Source organism: Aphidius gifuensis, linkage group LG2, assembly GCF_014905175.1.
Source record: "Aphidius gifuensis isolate YNYX2018 linkage group LG2, ASM1490517v1, whole genome shotgun sequence".
Taxonomy (NCBI): domain Eukaryota; kingdom Metazoa; phylum Arthropoda; class Insecta; order Hymenoptera; family Braconidae; genus Aphidius; species Aphidius gifuensis.
In genome coordinates, this window is record NC_057789.1 from 9,192,540 (window position 1) to 9,216,272 (window position 23,733).

General features: G+C 25.7%; 3 protein-coding genes and 1 long non-coding RNA gene across 4 annotated transcripts; 1 reads left to right on the plus strand and 3 right to left on the minus strand.

The window, feature by feature from the left end:
• Positions 1-341: 341 nt before the first annotated feature.
• LOC122849020 (facilitated trehalose transporter Tret1-like) lies at positions 342-3,920 on the minus strand. Its single transcript, XM_044147543.1, has 6 exons — positions 3,635-3,920; positions 2,916-3,114; positions 2,662-2,811; positions 2,287-2,584; positions 1,909-2,223; positions 342-1,813 (listed from the first exon to the last, which is right to left on the minus strand). Exons 1-6 carry the CDS (start codon positions 3,684-3,686, stop codon positions 1,418-1,420), a joined length of 1,410 nt encoding a protein of 469 aa, XP_044003478.1. The 5' UTR covers positions 3,687-3,920; the 3' UTR covers positions 342-1,417.
• Positions 3,921-10,379: 6,459 nt separating this feature from the next.
• Positions 10,380-12,214, minus strand: LOC122849482 (facilitated trehalose transporter Tret1-like). Its single transcript, XM_044148183.1, has 6 exons — positions 12,163-12,214; positions 11,885-12,083; positions 11,630-11,779; positions 11,246-11,552; positions 10,875-11,189; positions 10,380-10,778 (listed from the first exon to the last, which is right to left on the minus strand). Exons 1-6 carry the CDS (start codon positions 12,212-12,214, stop codon positions 10,380-10,382), a joined length of 1,422 nt encoding a protein of 473 aa, XP_044004118.1.
• A 6,443-nt stretch (positions 12,215-18,657) lies between these two features.
• Positions 18,658-20,492, minus strand: LOC122849483 (facilitated trehalose transporter Tret1-like). Its single transcript, XM_044148184.1, has 7 exons — positions 20,441-20,492; positions 20,161-20,359; positions 19,906-20,055; positions 19,794-19,828; positions 19,531-19,628; positions 19,153-19,467; positions 18,658-19,056 (listed from the first exon to the last, which is right to left on the minus strand). Exons 1-7 carry the CDS (start codon positions 20,490-20,492, stop codon positions 18,658-18,660), a joined length of 1,248 nt encoding a protein of 415 aa, XP_044004119.1.
• Positions 20,493-22,104: 1,612 nt separating this feature from the next.
• Positions 22,105-22,804, plus strand: LOC122849021. The gene is made up of 3 exons (XR_006373494.1): positions 22,105-22,324; positions 22,418-22,584; positions 22,664-22,804. It is a non-coding gene; the product is annotated as an uncharacterized LOC122849021 (long non-coding RNA).
• Positions 22,805-23,733: the final 929 nt, after the last annotated feature.

The window sequence follows — 23,733 nt, forward strand, 5'->3', positions numbered from 1 at the left end:
TAATAAAAAAAATTAGGACATTTGATAAGAGAAGAAAAAAATTATTATTATTATTCATTGATATGTTTTAAATATAAATGTATTAAATTTTATTTTATTTCTATTTAATCGAAATAACGTACTTTTTAATTTAGAGAATTATTAGAGTCAAATAGTATTCTGGGCAAAATGATGATGAGATATGAAAAAAAATTAAAAACGACTGACAATTTATTGTATATTTGATTTTATTTTTTTCTTTGTTTTATAATTTATATCATTGTGTAAACATTTTTTTGTTAATGTCAAAATTTGATGATAATTAAAATTAATATTTTTTTAAATGGTTTCTCTGCCACTTATCCAACTTTTTTCGATAAAAGTTTTAAGTCTACTAAAAAGTAGGAAAAATGACGGAAAAAAGTTTGAGAAAACGGAAAAATATTTCTATCGGGATATACATATATGTAGTATATAGTCCTTGTAATCAAGACGAGTTTTTACACAGGCCTTGTCGCCAGACTACGTCCTTCCGGACAAATACATAATTTTACCACTCACGTCATCGGTTTTCTCCGGGGATCATTGCAGAACTATTGGTATTTTTAATTTTTCTTTCCATGTACGATCAGTTTTATATTCCAGATCCACAGAATATGATCATATTATATAACTTGCATGACTTAAGTCATATAATATGATTATATTCTCTGGCGGACCAATCACCACATAAACGCATGTTCACGATTATATATATAATTAAATATATTAAATATAAATATATATATTAAATATATTTCGTGTAATTGTAAATTTTTAAATTCGTCATTAGGATCGTAAATGTGTTCCATAATTTAATGCTATAATGTGAACAAGCACGTGCCATTACGAGAGCACCAATTCTTTTTTTTTCAACTTTTTTTTACATTTAATGTTGAATTGTTCTATTTATATATTAATGACATTGAAATTATTAATATTTTTACAATAACAATCGCAAGTTATCATTTATTTCTTTTATCATAAAAATCTGTATAGTTAGGTTGCGATAATCCCTAGAAAAAAATTTTCTCCGATATTTCTCCGTCATTTTTTCGTGTTTGTACTTTGTCTCGTTTCTCTCCGATATTTGTACGTTTTTATCCGATTTCCTTCGTATTACTCCACTGTACTCTGATATTTTTCTTCTGCTTTTGAGCAAGATATCCGAAAGAGAAACAACCAAACACTGGACCGAGTATTGGTAATAATGAAATCCAAGAACTGTTATCAGCTACTGGATTATGTACACAGTAAATATCAGACAACAGTATGATTTATTTTTTAATGATTAAAATTTATTTTTCATACAAAACTGAAATTTTATAAAAAGTTTAACAACAGTAAATGTGTATTCATAAACAATTGGATATAACTATTTAATTCGAAATAGTTTAATTCAGTTGAGACTGGCAAGTTGTTTTTGAATTTCTTGTAAACTTTTTCCTTTAGTTTCAGGAAGTACAAATATGGTAAATAGAATACTGATAAAAGAAATAATTGCAAATAGCCAAAATACACTGTACATGCCAAAGTGGACAACAATAGTTGGAAAAAATTTGAGTATTAAAAATGCTACGAGTCCATGTATTGTTGTTATGATAGCAAAAGCTTTTGTTTTAATATCAGAAGCAAATATTTCACTCATAACGGTCCATGGTAATGGTCCCCAGCCTATACTATATGTAGCGAAAAAAAATATCATTGAAGTGATTGGTAACCAACTGATACCACTAACATCTCCATCACCATTATCAGCATTTTCAGCCAAATAGAAATATAACCCAAGTGCTGCCTAAACAAAAATTTTAAATAATAAAATTTACAAATAGTATGTCTATCAGTCGGTTTACTAAACAATTAATAACAACGAAAAATTATTCAACTTACAAGACTCATTGTTTCACCAATGCCTGATAAAATTAACAATATTTTTCTTCCCCAATTATCAACAAACAATGGTGTTATACAACAAAAAACAAGTTGAACAATTCCAATTATTATTGTAGAAACTGCTGGTGAAATGGTATCACTAACACCAGTTGCAGTAAATATTGACTCAGCATTATACAATATAACAACAGCACCGGAAGAATTTTGAAATACAAACATTAAACAACTGTACCAAAGTGCTTTAAAGTTACTTGGTATTCTGAATAAATCCATAATACTTGTTTCAAGTTTTGCAGCAGCTTGAACACAATCCTGATAAATATAATTATTAAATAAACATTACATTAATTTATCAATTAAAAATATAATACTAACTTCAATTTCATCAGCTTCGGCTTCAATAAAATCCCTGCTAATATTACCACGAAATTTAATTAAAACTTGAATCATTTTTTCATGTTTACCCTGTGTTGCTAAATAATAAGGTGATTCAGGCATTAAATAAAATGTTATAAAAAATAAAAATGGTAAGGTAGCACATGACATCCAGAGAATATTATAAGACACAAATGGACCAATTGAGAATGAAAATATCCAGCCAATGTTTAAAAAAACTTGCATAAATGAACTGAGTGTACCTCTTATGGATTTATCACTTATTTCAGCGGTATACCTGCAGCAAATATAAAATTAAAATGATAAGAATTTAACCAAATTTATACTATAAAGGTAAAATAAATAAAAAAATACATTGGTATAACTGATAATGGTGCACCTATAGCAATTCCTCCAATGATTCTTCCTATGCACAATATTGTCACACTTTTAGCGAGTCCAACAAATATCCAACTTACGGAAAATGGTATAACAGAAAACAACAAAGATTTTCTACGTCCCCATCTACAATAATATCCATAAATTGTTTAATAAATTAATTTTTAATACAGTAGTACAGTATTAAAAAAAAACTTTCAATGAAAGAAATTATATAAAATCTGCTCTACCTTTTAGCAAGGTATCCAAAAAAGAAACAACCAAACACTGTACCAAGTATTGGTAGTGATGAAATCCAAGAACTTTCATCAGCTGTTATTGCATGACCAAATGGATTGTCCTCAGCAACTGGATTATTTTTTTCTAATTTTTGTAAAGTTGGACTTGTCCAAGCAACCATAGCTGATGAAGCAAATGCTGACAAACATGCTGTTAATTTAATAAATAAATTAACCAGTTAATTCATGATTTTTTTATTCATGTCAATATTTCAATAGTGGTAATTTTTTACAAAACAAAGTACATGAAATTTGATTATTATCATCAAGGTACAATTTAATTACAATCAATCAAAATCAAGTTGCGTTAAACAAAAATGATACAAGTAAATAAATAATACAATCTTAAAAAAAAAAAAACACTCACACATAATATGTTTAATCAGTTTGAAAAACAACAGTTGTATCAATAACAATATCAAGATTTTAAATTTATTTCTTCATTAATTAATTGTTAAATAAAAACATTAATATATTAATATAAAATTGAAATAAATGGTAACATTCATGTTGAACATATTAATATATCTTTTAAATTTTTTTGTGTTTAACATATTTAAAAAATGTAAAACAGATTAGAAAAATTTAGAAGTAAAGTCAATCTATAATCTTAATTTTATAAAATATTAAAATTAAAAAACAATTTGTCAATAATTTTTAAGAAAACTTACCAGCAATTGTTGCAAAATATTGTAAAATATTTGACTCTCTGTTCACTGTCATTTTGAATATATTGGAATGACGTTGTTTTTTAATTAAATTAATTCTTTTATATTTATAAATATATTGATACAAAAAAGATAAGTGACCGTGTTAAGTGTGCACACTCTGATGTGTTTGTCAATACTGATTATTGCTGACAGTTTTATGTTTTATTTAATTTATATTTCCAGTTGTTGTTATCATTGACCTATCAACTCAATATTAATTGTGTTTTTTTTTTCAACACGTGTATATATATAACTTTACATTAAACAGCCAACCTGATTTGTCAATGTATTTTATATTCTAATCTATATGTCTCATTCATCATCATCCTCAGCATCATCATCTTTATTTAAAATTTTTATTGAAGTCTAAAGTATTGCCCATTGATCAATCAACTCTTCTCTAATCGTAAAATAATACTATATATTTGATAAATCGATCTATTATTTATAATAATTGTAGATGAAAATAAATTAATTATTTATCAATAATTACATTTTCTTTCATTCATCTTTCATTATTATCAATTATAATTGAAATGACAATAACAACAAATATATTTTTACATTAATTTAGAAAATCTAATTCAAATAGATGTCACTTGATGGGTTTTTTTTTTTGACAACACGATAAAGTAAAGAGTAGTTTTTTATTTAATATTTTCTGATCGAGAAAACTACAGATATACTAAATTTCATAATGGAAAAAATTCTTTTAACACTAATTTATTCAAATATTCTATTGAATTCTTTTGCAACTAAAATTAAATCAATATAAATATAAGCATGTCATTCTTTTTTTTTTTTTTTAATCAAATAATTAAGTTCTGTGATTATTTAATGATGTTTACCTTAATGAATAAGCAATATTAACATTTAACTAGTACATTTATTATTCGGTCACATGTATTTAATTTTTTTGTCTTTTTTTTAATATCAAAATATCAAAGACGATAGCTTATCACATTTTTAAATTTTATCACGACATTGATTTGAAAGGTAGATTAATTTTTTGAATGATTTAAAATTTGTTAGGATACATTTGTTTTTTTTTTTTACACAATATAACAGCTTGATTTGAACTGACAAGTAGAAATAAAATAAATAAAATACTGTAGACATTAATTTCATATTTAAATTTTTTTCATCATCACTATTATTATAATTATCAAAAAAAATAAATAAATAAAATAATAATTTTAACATTACCAAAAATTGCTGCTGCATATTGAAGAAATTTTGATCCTTTTTCACTTGATTCTATTTCTTCGGCACATGGTTTTAAATTTTGACTATTATAAATAATTTTATCTTGCATTGTTGATTGGTTTTTTTGTATCGTTAAGTTATCACGATTCATTCTATCTGTTTCTTGATTCACTTGGACATATGTATAGGCGTAATTTTTATACTGTTTTTTTTGCATCATTACTATTATTATAATTATTTTAAATATTTTTTATCAATCCCCAATATGATGATCTATCAACTCAATGTTATAGTGATTTATTTTTAAAACTGATTTATCAACCCATTTTCAATTTCCTAATCTAATCTTATAACAATATGTATCATTCACCATCATTATTTCGATTATCCCCCCATTAATCAATCTTTTTTTTTGGATCTACAATATTATAATATTTGTTAAATCAATACATTATTTTATTTATAATATTTTAGATAAATATAAATCAATAATCTTTCAACAATTACTCTTTTATTAATCTTTTATTATTATCAATTACAATTACCATGAAAATAACAAATAAATTAAAAATAATATATAATCAGTATTTTTTTAAAATATTCTATTCTCATCAAATAACAATAGTTTTTAAACTTTATATTATTACAAATATATTTTAACATAAATTTTTAACATTGATTATTTTATTGCCTATTTTTTTATCATAAAAACTAGACAAATTTCATGATAAAAAAATTTCATATTTTAAATTTAATTTATTACAATTTTAATTAATTCTTCAACAGCTCAAATTGAATCATCAGATCTATGACTACTTGGAACAACATATGATGATACGAGTGCTTGTATACTTTTATCATCATTGAAATAACTTGGTTGAGTTAAATAATTATTTTTTATTTCATCCTTTATAAATTTCATAACATTGGAAATTTCTTTCCTTAAATTTTCATCATCGGTTGTTCTATTACTTTGGTTCCGTTGATTGGAATTATTAATTGATAAATCATTTGGCCTAAAAATATTTGTACGACTTTTTCTATATCCTGAAAAAATAAATAAAAGTCTCTATAAATAATTATTATAAATTTTATAATAGATATGTATAATTTACTGTTTAACTTACGAATATGGTGAATAACATGTGTTACAACTGGATCAAGCTTAATTGATGTTCCATCAAGACCCCTTTTCAATATTACTTCAAAACAAAATCTCACAGCTGCTGCATCAATTGACTCTGTTGAATTTTTATGATTAAAACCAGCTCTAAATGGATCGTACTCCAATTTTTCATATAATTCTAGCACACTTTTCATATCTACAAATTTAGTACGTTGTATTCTTAAATCATTGAATTTAATAATAATACCATTTTTGTTATTTATTTTAAAATCCAAAGCAGGTACACCTGATCGATTTTTAGTGGAATTTTTCCTTACAATTTTATGTGGATGAATCAAATATTTTCCGTTGATTTTTTCTTTGGTCACACATGATATAAATAATGTACCTTTTTTATAATCACCACAGTTATTAATTTTGATTGTTGGATATGTTTTATTGCCACGTGTGCTATTTATTCCTTGAATAAAAGCAGTATTGTTTTGACTTACATATCTGAATGATACATAATTATCTGGTTCTTCAATTATTTCTGTATATGGTTTTTTATTATTCATTTTTTTTATTTTGCTTTCAACACTGTTAGCTATTTTTTAAAAATATTTAAATATCAATAATTATCAAGTTTTATATTCTGTTTATAATGGAGTTTTTTTTTTTTTTTTTTGTCATTACTGTCACTTGATGATGTGAGCGTTCAACCTGTTCTGGTTCGACCAGCCCTATGACCAATAGAGAAAACGAAAATTGCTGATAAGAAAAAAATGGTTACAGGGTGGTTTTTTTTTCTCTGAGTCATTGATGATCTGGCCGCTTTATCTTCCATGAAACTGAGGACAAATTTTACATTTTTATTTTGCGATAAGTTAAAACTGGTTTTTATTTTTAATTTTAAGAACGTTTTAGTAAAACGGTTTTACTATGATTATTTCGACGACGAAATATTATGAATTATGAATCAAAAGCAGGATGTTTCCTAGAGTTTCTTGGTGTTTGTAATAACTATGGCAACCTAGTAATTTTTTTTTTTTTAAATAGAATAAACATTTGATAGTTCTGGGACAGATAATTTTGTTGAGAATGAATAAACTAAATGAAATGAAAAAAAAAAATGGATTCATAATAAAATACGGTTTAAAATGTGATAGATATGGTGTTACGGATTTATAAGTTTTAAATTCATTTTCTAACAATAAATTTAGCATACTTTTAAGCGAAAATTTCAGCACTTTTTTAAACGAAAATTTTAGCACTTCTTTAAACAACAATTTTAATTAAAAAATGTTAACATTATGTTAAACAAAAATTTTAACACTTTTTATTTATGATTATTATTGATTATTGATGTCATTATTTTTTTTATAGCCAGTGATGAGCATGGAATGTACCAAACTTCAACCAATTGAGGGTCCGGATACAGTAACACGCTCCGCGCTCGAAAACAAGAAAAAGCGGCGTTGTTTGAGTGAAAAATTATAATTGAAAAATAAAAAAAAAATAAAAAATACAATCATCTATAAAATTGAAAAATATACATTTTCATTTAAATAATTTTTTTTTATAATAATTAGTTAATGATATAAAAAATAAAAACAAAATTTTTTTTTTTGACAAAAATACTTTTTTTTAATCATATGCTCGTGACAACTTCTTTAAAAATTGACAAAATGACTTGAAAACTTGACTGTAGCTTAGTTATAAGCTAGCGATTGCAATAGTATCATTAAGGTGTTACCCGCGCATATCTAGAGACCTCTTGCGATTTTGTTATGCTGATGAAAATTGAAATTAATTAATACATTCGAAGTTAGACAAATTAAATTTTTCATCTGCACAATTTACAATAAATAAAAAAAATTAAACAATATAAATAAATAAGTTTTTATCATTGTTAAATTGCTAGGTATAATGGTTACAGTCAAATTTATCAAAATTTTAAAAGAGTTGTCTGAAGTTATATTTGAAAAAATTTTCAAAAAAATTTTGCTTTTATTTTTCTGCGATAACAATTATTATAAAAGTAATAGAATGAAAATGTATTTATAAAGTTGATTTAATTAAATTAGTCTATGAAATAATAAAAGAAAGAAAGAATATTTAACTTGAAAAATAATAGTATAATTTATTAAGAATAATTTAGTTCAATCAACTTGATATTTAACGTTTTTTTTTAAAATCCTCTTGTTTTGTTATTCCCTACAGGGTAACGGGTTAGGAGGGAATGTGTAATTTTTTTGTATTTTTGTTTGTGGTTTTGTCAAAATCCCAAATTATAGATATTTTGTGAATCCGATGGTCGCCTGATGATGTTGATAATTTAGAATAATCAATAGGTAACACAAACTCGTAGCACAGAAAAACAACATCCCGGAGAAAATTCACAGTCAATAATTTTTGTATAGGATTAGGAAAGGATTAACTAATAGGAAATAATAATTGTCACTATGGTGTTTTAAGTTTTTAACTTCACTTGGTGTATTTATTTCAGTAATTATTAAAATATTTAATTGATTTTATATTTTATAAAAAAACAATTTTTAATCTGATTTTATTATTTTGTTTAATTTAATTTATTAAAATTTATTTGATTTAATTTATGATTTGAATAGAACGAAAGTTATCACAAGAGTGAAGCTCTTTAAATTATTAAAATAATAATTCCCATAAAAATTAAATTAAAAAGTAGGGATGATTAAAAGTGGGAACATCTTGACCAATTATATTTTACCTGTCCTACGATAGTTAGCATTTATCATTTATTTAAACATTTATTTATAACAATTTAGTAAATTTAACGGATACAAAATATCAAGTTGCGAAGGTGACTTTGAACTACGGTTAGAAAAAAAATGATTTTAAAATTCAAATAAAAAATATAATATTGTGAGAGAAAAGGTAAAATGTTGATTTTGCTAAAATAAATAAAAATAATTTAAAAAATAAAAAGGAAAAAATTTAATTGCTTACTCGGTATTTTATATGCCCTTGAATTTACTAAATATTTTATTTTTATTTATTTATTTATTTATTATTGATACCAGTACGTAACAGTATATTTTTTAATTTTATAGATGACTTTATTTTTCATTTTTTTTTATTTTTCAATTTGAATTTTTCACCAAAACAACGTCGCGTTTTCTTGTCTTCGAGCGCTCAACGTGTTATTGCATCCATCAGACCCTCAATTATGTTATTATTGATTGAATTATCAATATATTATTTATAATGTTAAAATTTATAGTTTATATTTTATTATTTATTTAAATATTTATTTATTAAATTAGGAATAATGTCGAAGGAATTATTTAAGATATAAAATGAGGTATATACATAGTGTTATATATAGACTTTAATTATTAATTATTTTCTTTAATCAAAAGCTACGTATAGGGAGATCGTGTCAATGCTAATGTGTACCAGACAAGAGTCCCAATTAGACTGACTGAGTAACTAAAATATATATCGACGCAATATTAATTCTTTATTCCTTTGCCCTAATCACACTTCCAGCATTCGTCATTTATTCCAAGAAAAATATTTCGCTTACACCATGCATCAACATCATCCGATCACACCATACTCACATGCATACACACAATCTCATTCTCATAAACAAAATATATTTAATCTCTATTTCGTTTCATTATTACTTCTTGTTTATTCCAAAGAAATAAAATCATATTTCCAACATATAACAATTGTAATTACCTGACATACATAAAGTTTATAGTCCTCTTATTTTGTTATTCCCAACAGAGTAACGAATGTTTGTGAGCGTGTCAATCTGGATTGTCGACTTGGTAGATAGTAATGTCTTGATGATAATCACTGGATGATAATAATTAGCGTATAGTTACTCAACAACACAAATAAAAATTCAACAGTAATTGGATTTAGAAATAATTATAAACACTTTTATTTATTATAAACTTTTAGTTGCGTTATTGATGATTATTTATTGATAAAAATTTATAAGTAGATGTTACAATATTTGAAATATGTCGCGAGAGCTTACATGTTACTTTTATACTATTTGTTACTCGTGAGAGCATTTGTCTCTCGAAATACATAGGTTTTTATATTAATTATGGTAGGGATGGTTTATGGTGTGAATACCTGTTGACCAATGAATAAAAAAGTCTCATGATACTCAGCAATTAATTATTGCTGACGTAATTTAGCTTCGCTTCAACGGATGTAAAATATTAAGTTTCTTAAACTTGCAAACAAAGATTTTATTAATCTACGATTTGATAAAATCATGATAAATTATTGTGTTACGTGTTACATCTGGTAAAGTTTAGTTGATGATATAAGGATATAGTGATTGCATATGCGAGTACATCACATCATTATAATTTTACTTAGATTTATTTAAACATCATGACTACCAAGTTGTTTTTGAATTTCTTTTAAACTTTTTCCTTTAGTTTCAGGAAGTACAAATATGGTAAATAAAATACCGATAAAACAAATAATTGCGAATAGCCAAAATACGCTGTGCATGCCAAAGTAAACAACAATAGTTGGAAAAAATTTAAGTATTAAAAATGCTACAAGCCCATTTACGGTTATAATAATACCAAAAGCTTTTGTTTTAATATCAGAAGCAAATATTTCACTCATCACGGTCCATGGTAATGGCCCCCAGCCAATACTAAATGTTGCAAAAAAAAATATCATCGAAGTGATTGGTAACCAGCTGATACCACTTACATCTCCATCACCATTATTAGCATTTTCAGATAAATAAAAATATAATCCAAGTGCTGCCTAAACAAAAATTTTTAATATTAAACTATACAGATAGTATGTCTATCAGTCGATTTACTAAACAATTTTGTAACAACGAAAAATTATTCAACTTACAAGACTCAGTGTTTCACCAATACCTGATAAAATTAACAACATTTTTCTTCCCCAATTATCAACAAACAATGGTGTTATACAACAAAAAACGAGTTGAACAACTCCAATTATTATTACAGAAACTGCTGGTGAAACTGTATTACTTACACCAGTTGCAGTGAATATTGATTCTGCATTGTTTAAAACAACAATAGCACCGGAAAAATTTTGAAATGTAAACATTATACAACTGTACCAAAGTGCTCTAAAATTACTTGGTATTCTGAATAAATCCATAATACTTGTTTCAAGTCTAGCAGCAGCTTGAACACAATCCTGATAAATATAATTATTAAATGAAAATTACAATAATTTATCAATTAAAAATATAATATACTAACTTTAATTTCATCAGCTTCAGCTTTAACCAAATCATTACCAATATTACCACGAAATTTAATCAAAACTTGAATCATTTTTTCATGTTCACCTTGTGATGCTAAATAGTATGGTGACTCGGGCATTAAATAAAACGTTATAAAAAATAAAAATGGTAAAGTAGCACATGACATCCAAAGAATATCATAAGACACATATGGCCCAATTGAGAATGAAAATATCCAGCCAATATTTAAAAAAACTTGCATAAATGAACTGAGTGTACCTCTTATGGATTTATCACTTATTTCAGCAGTATACCTGCAGTAAATATAAAATTAAAATAATAATAATTTAACCAAATTTATACTTTAAACGTAAAATAAATAAAAAATTACATTGGTATAACTGATAATGGTGCACCTATGGCGAATCCTCCAATGATTCTTCCTATGCACAATGTTGTTATACTTTTAGCGAGTCCAACAAATATCCAACTTATGGAGAATGGTATAACACAAGACAACAAAGATTTTCTACGTCCCCATCTACAATGATATCCATAAATTGTTTAATAAATTAATTTTTAATACAGTAGCACAGTTTTTTAAAAAGAACTTTCAATGAAAGAAAATATATAAAATATGCTCTACCTTTTAGCAAGGTATCCAAAAAAGAAACAACCTAAAACTGTAGCCAGTATTGGTAGTGATGAAATCCAAGAACTTTCATCAGCTGTTATTGCATGACCAAATGGATTGTCGTCAGCAACTGGATTATTTTTTTCTAATTTTTGTAATGTTGGACTTGTCCAAGCAATCATGGCTGACGAAGTAAATGCTGACAAACATGCTGTTGATTTAATAAATAAATAAACCAGTTGGTTAATCATTTTTTTATTTATGTTTTTTACCAAACAAAGTAAACTCACCAGCAACTGTCGCAAAATATTGTAAAATATTTGACTCTCTGTTTACTGTCATTTTGGAAGTATTGGAATAACGTTTTTTGCAATCAAATTAGTTCTTTTATATTTATAAATATCGATACTGCAAAGACAGGTGTTGTTGTTGAATAAGCTTTTCTTTCAATTTAAATTAACAAATATGTTCATAGAACTTCTTACATTAATGTAGAAAATCAAATTTAAAAATATTTTTAGATAAATATATTTCCGGAAATAAAAATTAATAATCTCAACAGTAGTTAAATATCTAAGTGTTAAATATTGACTACGTATTTGTCGTACGATTGAAACTGAACAGGTTGCTCCACCGATGATGACTTTTATATAATCGATCACTTAACATAAGCATAAACAAAAAAATGTCTGTTAAGACCTAATGACTACTATTATTATATTCGCTAAAAACTGTAGATAAAAAATATGTATATATTTGTTTATAAATGTGTTTTTTTTTGCCAATAAATATAAGCAAACATTTCTAAAAACTATTATCATTTTATTTTTTTATTCATCACCTGACAGTATCTACTGCGATTAGTTTTTTACAAACAATTTTTTGGTGTCAAATCAATCAGGCTGACGACTAAAATCATCTCTATTATATAAAAAATATAAAAAATATTTTGAACGTACCGGAATTCAGGCCCGCGACACCCTAAGGCAACCACCTGGGGCCATTATTGTTTCTCTGGCGTTTAATACATTCGAATGTGTCATTTCGTTTAGATCTGAATTCTGGCTTTCCTAACGTTTATATAGTTTTGAGCAGTTTATATTATTTAAAAAATTTTCAAATCAATCTATATTCATATGTATTTATATATACATTTGTTTCATTTTTGAATTTTAACTGTTTATTTGTTATTGTAATTTTAAATTAATGATTAATTTTAATTTTTTATTTTGTCTTGAAAAATATTTTTACCGTAGATATTGCCAGGTGATAAATAGAAAAAATAAAATGGTAATAGTTTTGATAAATGTTTCAATAACAATTAAAATTACAATGACAATAACAAATAAATCAAAAATATAACAATCAGCATTTTTTTTTTCTTGAATTTGAATAATTCCAATTTATATTAATAATTCTTCAACAATTACATTGCTCTTTCATTGATTTCTGATGACAATAACAAATAACTTTAAAAAATACCACAGGCATTTTTTTTTGTTCTTTTAAATATTCTATTTTCATCAAATAACAATTTTTAAATTTTAAATCAACAAATATATATTTACATGAATTTTTAAATTTCAATTTAAATTTAAATTAATTAAGAAAAAAAAATACACATAACAATAAAGATGTTATAGAATAAATAAAGTTATTAATAAATATTTCAATTTATTATTTATTCATTTTTACTATACTTTCATTAGTATTTGAATAATAAAACACCAGTGAACAGGTGTAAATATAAGAGCTTTTGTTATATTTTTAAGTCTTGATAAAGCATAAGTAGCACATCTTGTTCATCATCTAATAATTATCCGTATTATAAATTTTCAATCGGAACGTTTGTGTTAAATAAATACATGCAGAAGGTCAATCTCTTATAGTACTACAGCCGATGGAACAGACGGAAATTTTTCTAAATTTTAATTTATTAATAAATAAATACAACAACAAACGCAAAGCTGAAAAATTTTAAAAATTTGTGAATATTTAAAACAAAAACCTCTCAATATTATCCGTAATTTGAATTTTCAAACGAAACTTTTTTTGTTATATAAATAAATACAGAAGGTCAACCTCTTACAGTACAGAATTTCTCCGGTTTTTTTTTGGAAGAAAATTTCTCATCTGTTTTTACTATGTCAACTTTTATTTCGGGTTTTTTAATTGTTTTTTCCGTTTTTTTTTGTTGGTTTTATTGAGCGAGAATTCCGAAAAAAATCCTGAGATTACTCCATAAATATCTCCGAAAGTCTCAATTGCGTAAAAATCCGGAGAGATTTTTTCCACCAGGGTTACTATTGATAATCATAAAAAACTTAAAAATGTAGTTAATAGTGTAGTCGTTGTCGTTATGGATAAGGTGGAGTAGGTGTAGTACTTTTGTTTTTTATGACTACATTTGTAGTCATGTTGTCACTAAATCTGGCCATGAATAGCCCCTTGACTTGAATGCTGATAACAATTAATTGTTCAAGCATTATTCTTCACAACACAATTTTGTGATAAAATTAAAGAAGATAATTCTAAATCGTTTCAATCACTTCAGTTCGTTGAAGCAGGTTTGCAGCAATGAAGACCTGATAAATTGAAAGGTGGAGAACAACACGGTAGTTCAGAATTTCTTTTAAATTTATTCAATCAATATTCAAAGAACGTCAATAGCAAAAAATTGATTCATAATACACTTCATGGTAATTTAATTCAAATAAAAATAAGTATAAAATGTGATAGTAAAATTCATATTTCTAAACCAGAACAGTTTTCCATATGATGAACTTGTCGGTTCCACAAAATTTACCAAATATGACAGTACAAAGTTTAATTAATATTGATTGAGAGCCAGAAACAAATGAAAATACTGAATTTTGTAAAAATTGTCAAAATAAATCTGATAGATGTAAAAAACGAAAAATTTCACAAGTTTATTACATTATTTGATATCAAATTTAAATAATTTTTATTTCAATGAGAAAAAATTCGGATCAAAAAGAATAATAAATAACACAAAAATGGATAAAGAAAGAACAATACCAAACACAAATGGAAATTTAAAATTTTTCACAATGACGACAGAACACGAATGGAGGTGTACAATTCAGTTAAAACAATAAAGATGAATGGCTCATAAATTACTTGGCTACAATGAGCAACACTGTCTCTTCTTTTGTCACCAATTTATTGAGAGATAGTTCCATTAAAAATAGTGGACTAAGAATCACCCGAACAAAAAAAGTAAACTTTGTATTAAAAAAACAACAGATAGATAAAATAAAAAGCTTATACGAAGAATATATACAATGTAAACCAGCCCTGGTAAAAATATTTCTCCGAATTTCTCCGCGATTACTCCGAATTTCTCCCAAATTGACCCATGCGGAGAAATGAGTGGAAAAATTTTCTTCTTGTCGATGATTTCAATAGATTTTCTCCGCGATAAAATTATTTTTTTCACACGTGTGTTTTTTCCGCGGAGAAATATTTCTGAACGTTCCTATATCCAAGTTGATTCGGAGAAACGACAGAAAAATTTCTTCTCGTTGATTTTAGAAAAAATTTCTCAGCAATAAAATTATTTTTACACACGGTTTGAGAAATGGCGGACAAATTTCTCCAACTTTTCTCTACCATTTGTGCAACTTTTCTCCAACTTTTTCAATTTTCAATTTTTCCAAAAAAAAATGACTTATTATTAATTGCTACATAACGTAAAGCATGATGATTTTCATTTTTTTTTGAAAAAAATGAAAATCCGAAGACACTTTTTTCCAAAAAAGTAGATATACCTGAGGTACTTGTTCGTTTACGAAACTCCCGTGATCGTTTTATCAAATCGACCAATGTAAGGAAATAAGTGGATCAAAGACTTCTAAAATTTTAAAAATTGAATTATTTATTATTTATTATTTTATTATATTTTATTAAAAGAGGCCTCTTTTAATTTTCCCGGAAAAATATACTTACTTGAAGAGAATAAAAATCAATATAACCTTTCAGTTTTTTTGTTGGTGGTTCTTCTGGTTTGTAAGAACACTGAGAGAAATTTTAACTAAAAATTACAAACGTATAAGAAAAAATTACAAAGCGAATAGTAAAAACTGCGTTCCTCCGATTATTTGTAAGAATTATTCGTATATTGATAAATAATTTTACAATAAAGTTATGCAAAAAATTTGGCAATTGACTATATACAACACTAAGCCATATAAAATTACATACCATTTTATTGTAATTTCTCTTTTAAAAAATGACTAAATTCACGATACTACAAGTAAATTCTAGCAAAATGAGAATTTACATGCACTACCGGTTTTAGAATTTACTTATATTTTATTATAAATTTTATTTAAAAAGTTGACATTTTTAAAGTAAGTTTGGCAGTTTGTGCTAGATTCACGGAGAACGGCAATCACCCGGCAAATATTTTTTCTTTCTGTTTACACGCTCAAAACTCGAAAAACTAATTGATAAATGGAAAAAATTCATTCTGATATAAATTGTTTAGAAATAAATTACCAAACAATAAAACCCTCGCTTAAAATATACCTAGCTTCAACAGATAAGGCTGTAGCCGCTTGAAATTACATGACAATTCAATCATTTGTTCAATCAGTCGGCCATCTTTGTATATTTCCTGCCCCACAAATCCAGAATTTTACAAAGGATATAGGTAAAAAAATATTTAAGTTCCTACTAACTTTTATATGTGTGTACATGATAAATTTTATTATATGTATTAGAAATATTTATTAAATTGTTCAGTATTTTTATTTGAACTTCTATAATATTTTTATCGTTTCTCAAACATGTATGTGCTTTTATTTTAATTAACTCATAACTCATTATCTAAGAGATTAATCAAAAAGTAATTTTATAAATTGTTTAGAATTGAATTCTCAATAATTAACTCCATCAACCCCATGTCTATCTGCAATAGATAACGATGTACAAGAGATTCTGAAATAACATAATAATTTTTGACATTGTGACATTTCCATATAATTTTTATTTTAGAATATCATATCTTATTACAGAATCCCAGAAATAAAACAAAAATTACAAAGCAGTATAGTAATTTCTATTCAACATGCGGGTTTTAATTTTTAGTTAAAATTTCTCTCAGTGAATCATATTCTGATTCTGACTCAGAATCAGAATTTAATTGCTGGAAGAAAATAAGTCCTTCGCTTAAAATTGGCATTAGTCTAGCCATTTTGAAAGCAAAAACTAGTTTTTTGGGTGATAGTTAGTCCAACATTTTTTATGGAACTATCTCTCAATATATTGGTTACAAAACGAAGAGAGAGTGTTGCTTATTGTAGCCAAATAATTTATAGGCGATATTCATCTTTATTGTTTATTAACTGAATTATACACTTCCATTCGTGTCTTGCCGTTATTGTCAAGAGTTTCCAATTTTCATTTAAGTTTGGTATTGTTTTTTCTTTATCAATTTTGAGTAATCACGGAGAAATTCCGAGAAATATTTTCACCAGGAAGATTAAAAAAAACACAAATTACATTACAAAAAATCGCAGCAAAATTATTGAATCTTACATGTAACAGAAAAGTTGTGCACTAATTTTGCTGTTGGTATTTATAAAAATGCATACATCCGAATAAAGAAATACCTTTTAAACTATTTGGGTATTAATAATTCCTGGTAAAAATGATTTCTCCGAATATGAAAAATCAGAAAAAATGCGGACGAAAATTAGAGAAAATCAGAACAAGCTGGAGATATAATCAGAATAAATGATTTTTCGTTTTACTCCGATTTTTCTTCGAAATTTCACTTCAACAATATATACGGAGCAAATCGGAGTCAAGTGGAGAAAATCGGAGAAATATCGGAGAAAAACGGAAAAATATAAAAGAAAATCGGAGAAATCATTTTCACCAGGAATGACTTTTATCAAATAATGAATAATTTATTCTGTAATAAAAATTCATCCAGTTATAGAGGATGATAATTTCTTTAGCGAATGTAAAGATCTCGATTTTAGAAAATGAAAGACGAATTGGTACAAGTCTTTGCCATTTTTCTATAAATTGCAAAAAGTTTGTAAATGTGGTGCTAAGCATTTTACACTTTCATCACTAATTTATCAGCGGTTGGTATCTCAAAAAAATTTTTAAAGAATTTTTCTGGTTCAATAGTACTAATAACTAATGGCATTGATGTGTCATTTCATCAATCAAAAGAAATTGACGAATTTAAAAAAATGCAAGAAGAAATGATAAACACACAATTTTTGAATTTAAATAAAGTAACAAAAGATAATTTATCACATGTTACTAGATGGTCCTCATTCGATTCAAAATTAAAAAAAAACAATTGTCAATTGCTGAAATAAGTGCAGAATCATTTCATTATTTGAGAATAAAAATAAAAAAAAGCGATTTGTTTTGGACAGAAAAAAACTTCGTCATTTTAGGGGTCAATTTTCCAGAAGAATTAAATATAAAAAAAAATTACACACAAAGTCAAAGAGTATTACAATGCAAATTTATTATCAGAAAAATTCAAAGATTTGGATTCAAACAATTCAACGAATTATCAACAAAATACACAATATCTTCGTAATTTTATGAATGCAGCCCAGCCAATTTTTATGAAAATTCAGTAAATTTTAAGTTAAACATTTATTAAGTAATTACATATAAAATTAAGTTTACTTTCTCACCGTTCATAATTATAATTATAATCAAGTTTGGCTGCTGATGAGGATAGTGATCGCATATGCAAACACGTCACATCGATATAATTCTATTTTTTTTTAAACATCATGACTACCAAGTTGTTTTTGAATTTCTTTTAAACTTTTTCCTTTAGTTTCAGGAAGTACAAATATGGTAAACAAAATACCGATAAAACAAATAATTGAGAACAGCCAAAATACACTGTGCATGCCATAGTGAACAACAATAGTTGGAAAAAATTTAAGTATTAAAAATGCTACAAGCCCATTGACGGTTATAATAATACCAAAAGCTTTTGTTTTAATATCAGATGCAAACATTTCACTCATAACTATCCATGGTAATGGTCCCCAGCCAATACTATATGTAGCGAAAAAAAATATCATTGAAGTGATCGGTAACCAACTGATACCGCTCACATCTCCATCACCATTATTAGCATTTTCAGATAAATAAAAATATAATCCAAGTGCTGCCTAAACAAAAATTTTTAATATTAAACTATACAGATAGTATGTCTATCAGTCGATTTACTAAACAATTTTGTAACAACGAAAAATTATTCAACTTACAAGACTCAGTGTTTCACCAATGCCTGATAAAATTAACAATATTTTCCTTCCCCAATTATCAACAAACAATGGTGTTATACAACAAAAAACAAGTTGAACAACTCCAATTATTATTACAGAAACTGCTGGTGAAACTGAATCACTAACACCAGTTGCAGTAAAAATTGATTCAGCATTATTTAAAACGACAACAGCACCGGAAAAATTTTTAAATGTAAACACTATACAACTGTACCAAAGTGCTTTAAGATTACTTGGTATTCTGAATATATCCATGATACTAGTTTCAAGTTTTGCAGCAGCTTGAACACAATCCTGATAAATATAATTATTAAATAAACATTACATTAATTTATCAATTAAAAATATAATACTAACTTCAATTTCATCAGCTTCAGCTTCAATAAAATTCCTGCCAATATTACCACGAAATTTAATTAAAACTTGAATCATTTTTTCATGTTTACCCTGTGTTGCTAAATAATAAGGTCACTCAGGCATTAAATAAAATATTATAGAAAATAAAAATGGTAAAGTAGCACATGACATCCAGAGAGTATCATAAGACACATATGGCCCAATTGAGAATGAAAATATCCAGCCAATATTTAAAAAAACTTGCATAAATGAACTAAGTGTACCTCTTATGGATTTATCACTTATTTCAGCAGTATACCTGCAGTAAATATAAAATTAAAATAATAATAATTTAACCAAATTTATACTTTAAACGTAAAATAAATAAAAAATTACATTGGTATAACTGATAATGGTGCACCTATGGCGAATCCTCCAATGATTCTTCCTATGCACAATGTTGTTATACTTTTAGCGAGTCCAACAAATATCCAACTTATGGAGAATGGTATAACACAAGACAACAAAGATTTTCTACGTCCCCATCTACAATGATATCCATAAATTGTTTAATAAATTAATTTTTAATACAGTAGCACAGTTTTTTAAAAAGAACTTTCAATGAAAGAAAATATATAAAATATGCTCTACCTTTTAGCAAGGTATCCAAAAAAGAAACAACCTAAAACTGTAGCCAGTATTGGTAGTGATGAAATCCAAGAACTTTCATCAGCTGTAATTGCATGACCAAATGGATTGTCGTCAGCAACTGGATTATTTTTCTCTAATTTGTGAAAAGTTGGACTTGTCCAGGCCATCATGGCTGATGAAGCAAGTGCTGACAAACATGCTGATAATTTTATAAATCAAGTAACCAGTTAATTAATCATTTTTTTATTTAAGTTTTTTTTACAAAACAAAGTAAACTTACCAGCAATTGTCGCAAAATATTGTAAAATATTCGACTCTTTATTCACTGTCATTTTGGAATGACGTTTTTCCAATCAAATTAGTTCTTTTATAATCATAAATATTGATACTGCGAAGACAAGTTAAATTGTTAAATATGTGCACTTTGATGTGTTTGTCAATATACTGATTACTGTTGAGAATTTTATGTTGTATGTAATTGTTCTTATCAACTTAATGTTAATTGTGTTCTAGAACGCGTATATATTTAACTTTCATTAAGCAGCCAAACTGATTTATTAATATTTTTTATTTTATGACAATGTGTCTTATTCATCGGTTACCATTATCATCTTGATTTAAAATTTTTATTCAAGTATATAGTGCTGCCCATTGATAAATTTTTTTAAATTATAAAACAATATACTGTAATATTTAATAAATCAATCTATTTTATTTAAAATATTTTAGATGAAAATAAATTAATAATTTTTAACAATTACATTGCCGTTTTATTGATCTTTCATTATTATCAAATAAAATTTCAATGACAATAACAACGGTCAATATTTTTTCAAGGATCATACTCTCATCAAATGAACAATTTTTTTTTATCCTAAATTAACAAATATATTTTTACATTAATGTAGAAAATCAAATGTAAATAGTTGTCACTTAATGGGATTTTTTTTTTTAATAATATTTATTTATTAGTGCACAATTTTTTAAATTTATTAAATTTATCAGTTTAGTTTTGATGCTTCAAAGACGAATCATTGAATAAAAATTACAACAGTTTTGCTTACCGGGAATAAGAATAAGAAAACCTCAACAGTAGTTGAATATCCAAGTGTTAAATATTGACTACGTATTTGTCGTACGATCGGAACTGAACAGGTTGCTCCACCGATGATGACTTTTATATAATCGATCACTCAATATAAGCATAAACAAAAAAGACTTAATGACTACTATTACTATATTCACTAAAAACTGTAGATAAAAAAATATGTATACTTTTTTATAAATGTGTTTTGTTTGCCAATAAATATATAAGCAAACATTTCTAAAAACTATTATCATTTTATTTTTTTATTCATCACCTGACAATATCTACTCCGATTAGTTTTTTATAAACAAGTTTTTGGTGTCAAATCAATCGAGCCGATGACTAAAATCATCTCTTAGTGAAAATATTTTTCCAGACAAAAAAATTAATAATTTAAAATTACAATAATAAATAAACGTTCAAAATTTAAAATTAAAAGAAATATATATATGAATGTATATTCATTTGAAAATTTTTTAAATAATATAAACTGCTAAAAACCATATGAGTATTAGGTGCGGTTGCCTTAGAGAGTCGCGGGCCTGAATTCCGGTACTCATATAAAAAATATTTAGAACGTATAAAAATACATATAAAATGTATCGACAGTATATCTGTAAAATGATAATAAAATTTAAAAAAAAAATTACAATGCATTTCGTTTTTTTTTTTTTTTTTTGCTTTTTGGAGTAAATTTTAAAGTTTTTAAAAGTTTAGTGGGTAAGTAGCTCAATCTAGTGGTTTTTCATAACATTTTTAGTGGGAAGATGGCTACCGAGTCTGGCAACACTGATTCCGCTGATTCCTAGTAAGGATGCTAACATTGCTAAGGATTCTTTCAGTCTTTCTCAGTCTTTCTGTCTGTTTGCATCTGTTCAGTGCAGTTCAGTGGTAGCAAGTGGCAAGTGGTAGCCTGTGGTAGCCCCATATTGAATTTCCTGTATACTTTATAGCACTTTATAGTCTTATTGAGAGTTGAGTCTTAAAGTCAACACAATACATCAGTCAATATGTTGCGTCAGCCATTGCGTTGCCTATTGCGTCAGCCATTCATAAAATCTGTTAAAACCGCACAGTGTATGTATAATGTATATGTATATATTGATATTGTCCAGGTTAATTTTAACAAATTTTAAAATAATATATTTGATAATTGATTAATTGTTTTAGTTGCGGTTAAAAATTTTTCGCAACCGATCCCAAAAGTACTTCAAAGATCATATGGAAAATTTCAAATACACGTTGAGCCCTACACGAAACACCCGAAACACGACCACGCAACCATGCGACGAAGCGATTTCTTTCTTTTCTTTCTCATCTTCATGCTCATAATTATGGTAAGTTTTGTATTCATCAATTTTTTTTTTTTTTTTTAATAACTGACAATATAATATTAATTTACCTTTTTTTTTACAGAGTAATAATTCAAGAAGAAGAAGATGAGAGTAATTTAGTAACGACTGCATTCTCTTGGAACTGCATTCTACTGCTCTTTGATTAATTAAATTTTTTTCTAATTATAAAACAATAGCGTAATATTTGATAAATCAATCTATTATTTATAGTATTTTAGATGAATAAAATAAAATTTTTTAAAATAAATTAAAATATTTATAACAATTACATTGCCGTTTTATTGATCTTTCATTATTATCAAATAAAATTTCAATGACAACAATCAATATTTTTTTTTTTTTAATTCAAATTAACAAACATATTTTTTAAATTGATGTAGAAAATAAAATTCAAATAGTTGTCACTTGATACGAATTTTTTTTTTTTTTAATAGAATTTATTTGATGATGCACAATTTGTTAAATTTATTAGTTTAATTTTGATACTTCAAGGATGAATCATTGAATGATAATTACAATAAACTTGCTTACCGGAAATAAAAATAAATAATCTCAACGGTAGTTAAATATCCAAGTGTTAGATATTCACTACGTATTTGTCGTACGATCGAAACTGAACAGGTTGCTCCACTGATAATTACTTTTCTGTATGAACAAAAAAATGTTTGATAAAGCTTAATGACTAAATATCCACCAAAATTGTTTGTCAGAATAATTATATCTAAAAAAAAATAATTACAAATAAGATTATTATATACATAAATACATTAAAAACTGTGGATGAAAAAATATGTATATATATTTTTTTATACATGTTTTTTTTGCCAATAGATATGAGCAAACATTTCTAAAAACTCTCATCATTTTTTTTTTATTCATCACTTGACAATATCTACTGCGATCAGTTTTTTATGACAATAACCAATAAATTAAAAGTACAACAATGAGTATTTTTTTCTTGAAGTTTAACAATTCCAATTTATATATTAATAATTTTTTAACAATTGCTCTTTTATTAATCTTTCATGACAATAACAAATAAATTGAAAATACCACAGTTAGTATTTTTTTTATTTTGTTTTTTTTCAAACATTTCATTTTTATAAAATAACAATTCTCAAATTTTAAATT

Coding starts and splice junctions, on each gene's coding strand:
- LOC122849482 (XM_044148183.1), bottom strand. CDS start 12,214: ATGACAGTAAACAGAGAGTCAAATATTTTACAATATTTTGCGACAGTT. Junction 11,780..11,884: donor TTTGGATACCTTGCTAAAAG/GTAGAGCATATT, acceptor ATATCATTGTAG/ATGGGGACGTAGAAAATCTT. Junction 11,553..11,629: donor CCATTATCAGTTATACCAAT/GTAATTTTTTAT, acceptor TATTTACTGCAG/GTATACTGCTGAAATAAGTG.
- LOC122849020 (XM_044147543.1), bottom strand. CDS start 3,686: ATGACAGTGAACAGAGAGTCAAATATTTTACAATATTTTGCAACAATT. Junction 2,812..2,915: donor TTTGGATACCTTGCTAAAAG/GTAGAGCAGATT, acceptor ATATTATTGTAG/ATGGGGACGTAGAAAATCTT. Junction 2,585..2,661: donor CCATTATCAGTTATACCAAT/GTATTTTTTTAT, acceptor TATTTGCTGCAG/GTATACCGCTGAAATAAGTG.
- LOC122849483 (XM_044148184.1), bottom strand. CDS start 20,492: ATGACAGTGAATAAAGAGTCGAATATTTTACAATATTTTGCGACAATT. Junction 19,829..19,905: donor CCATTATCAGTTATACCAAT/GTAATTTTTTAT, acceptor TATTTACTGCAG/GTATACTGCTGAAATAAGTG. Junction 19,629..19,793: donor AAGTGATAAATCCATAAGAG/GTACACTTAGTT, acceptor CTTATTATTTAG/CAACACAGGGTAAACATGAA.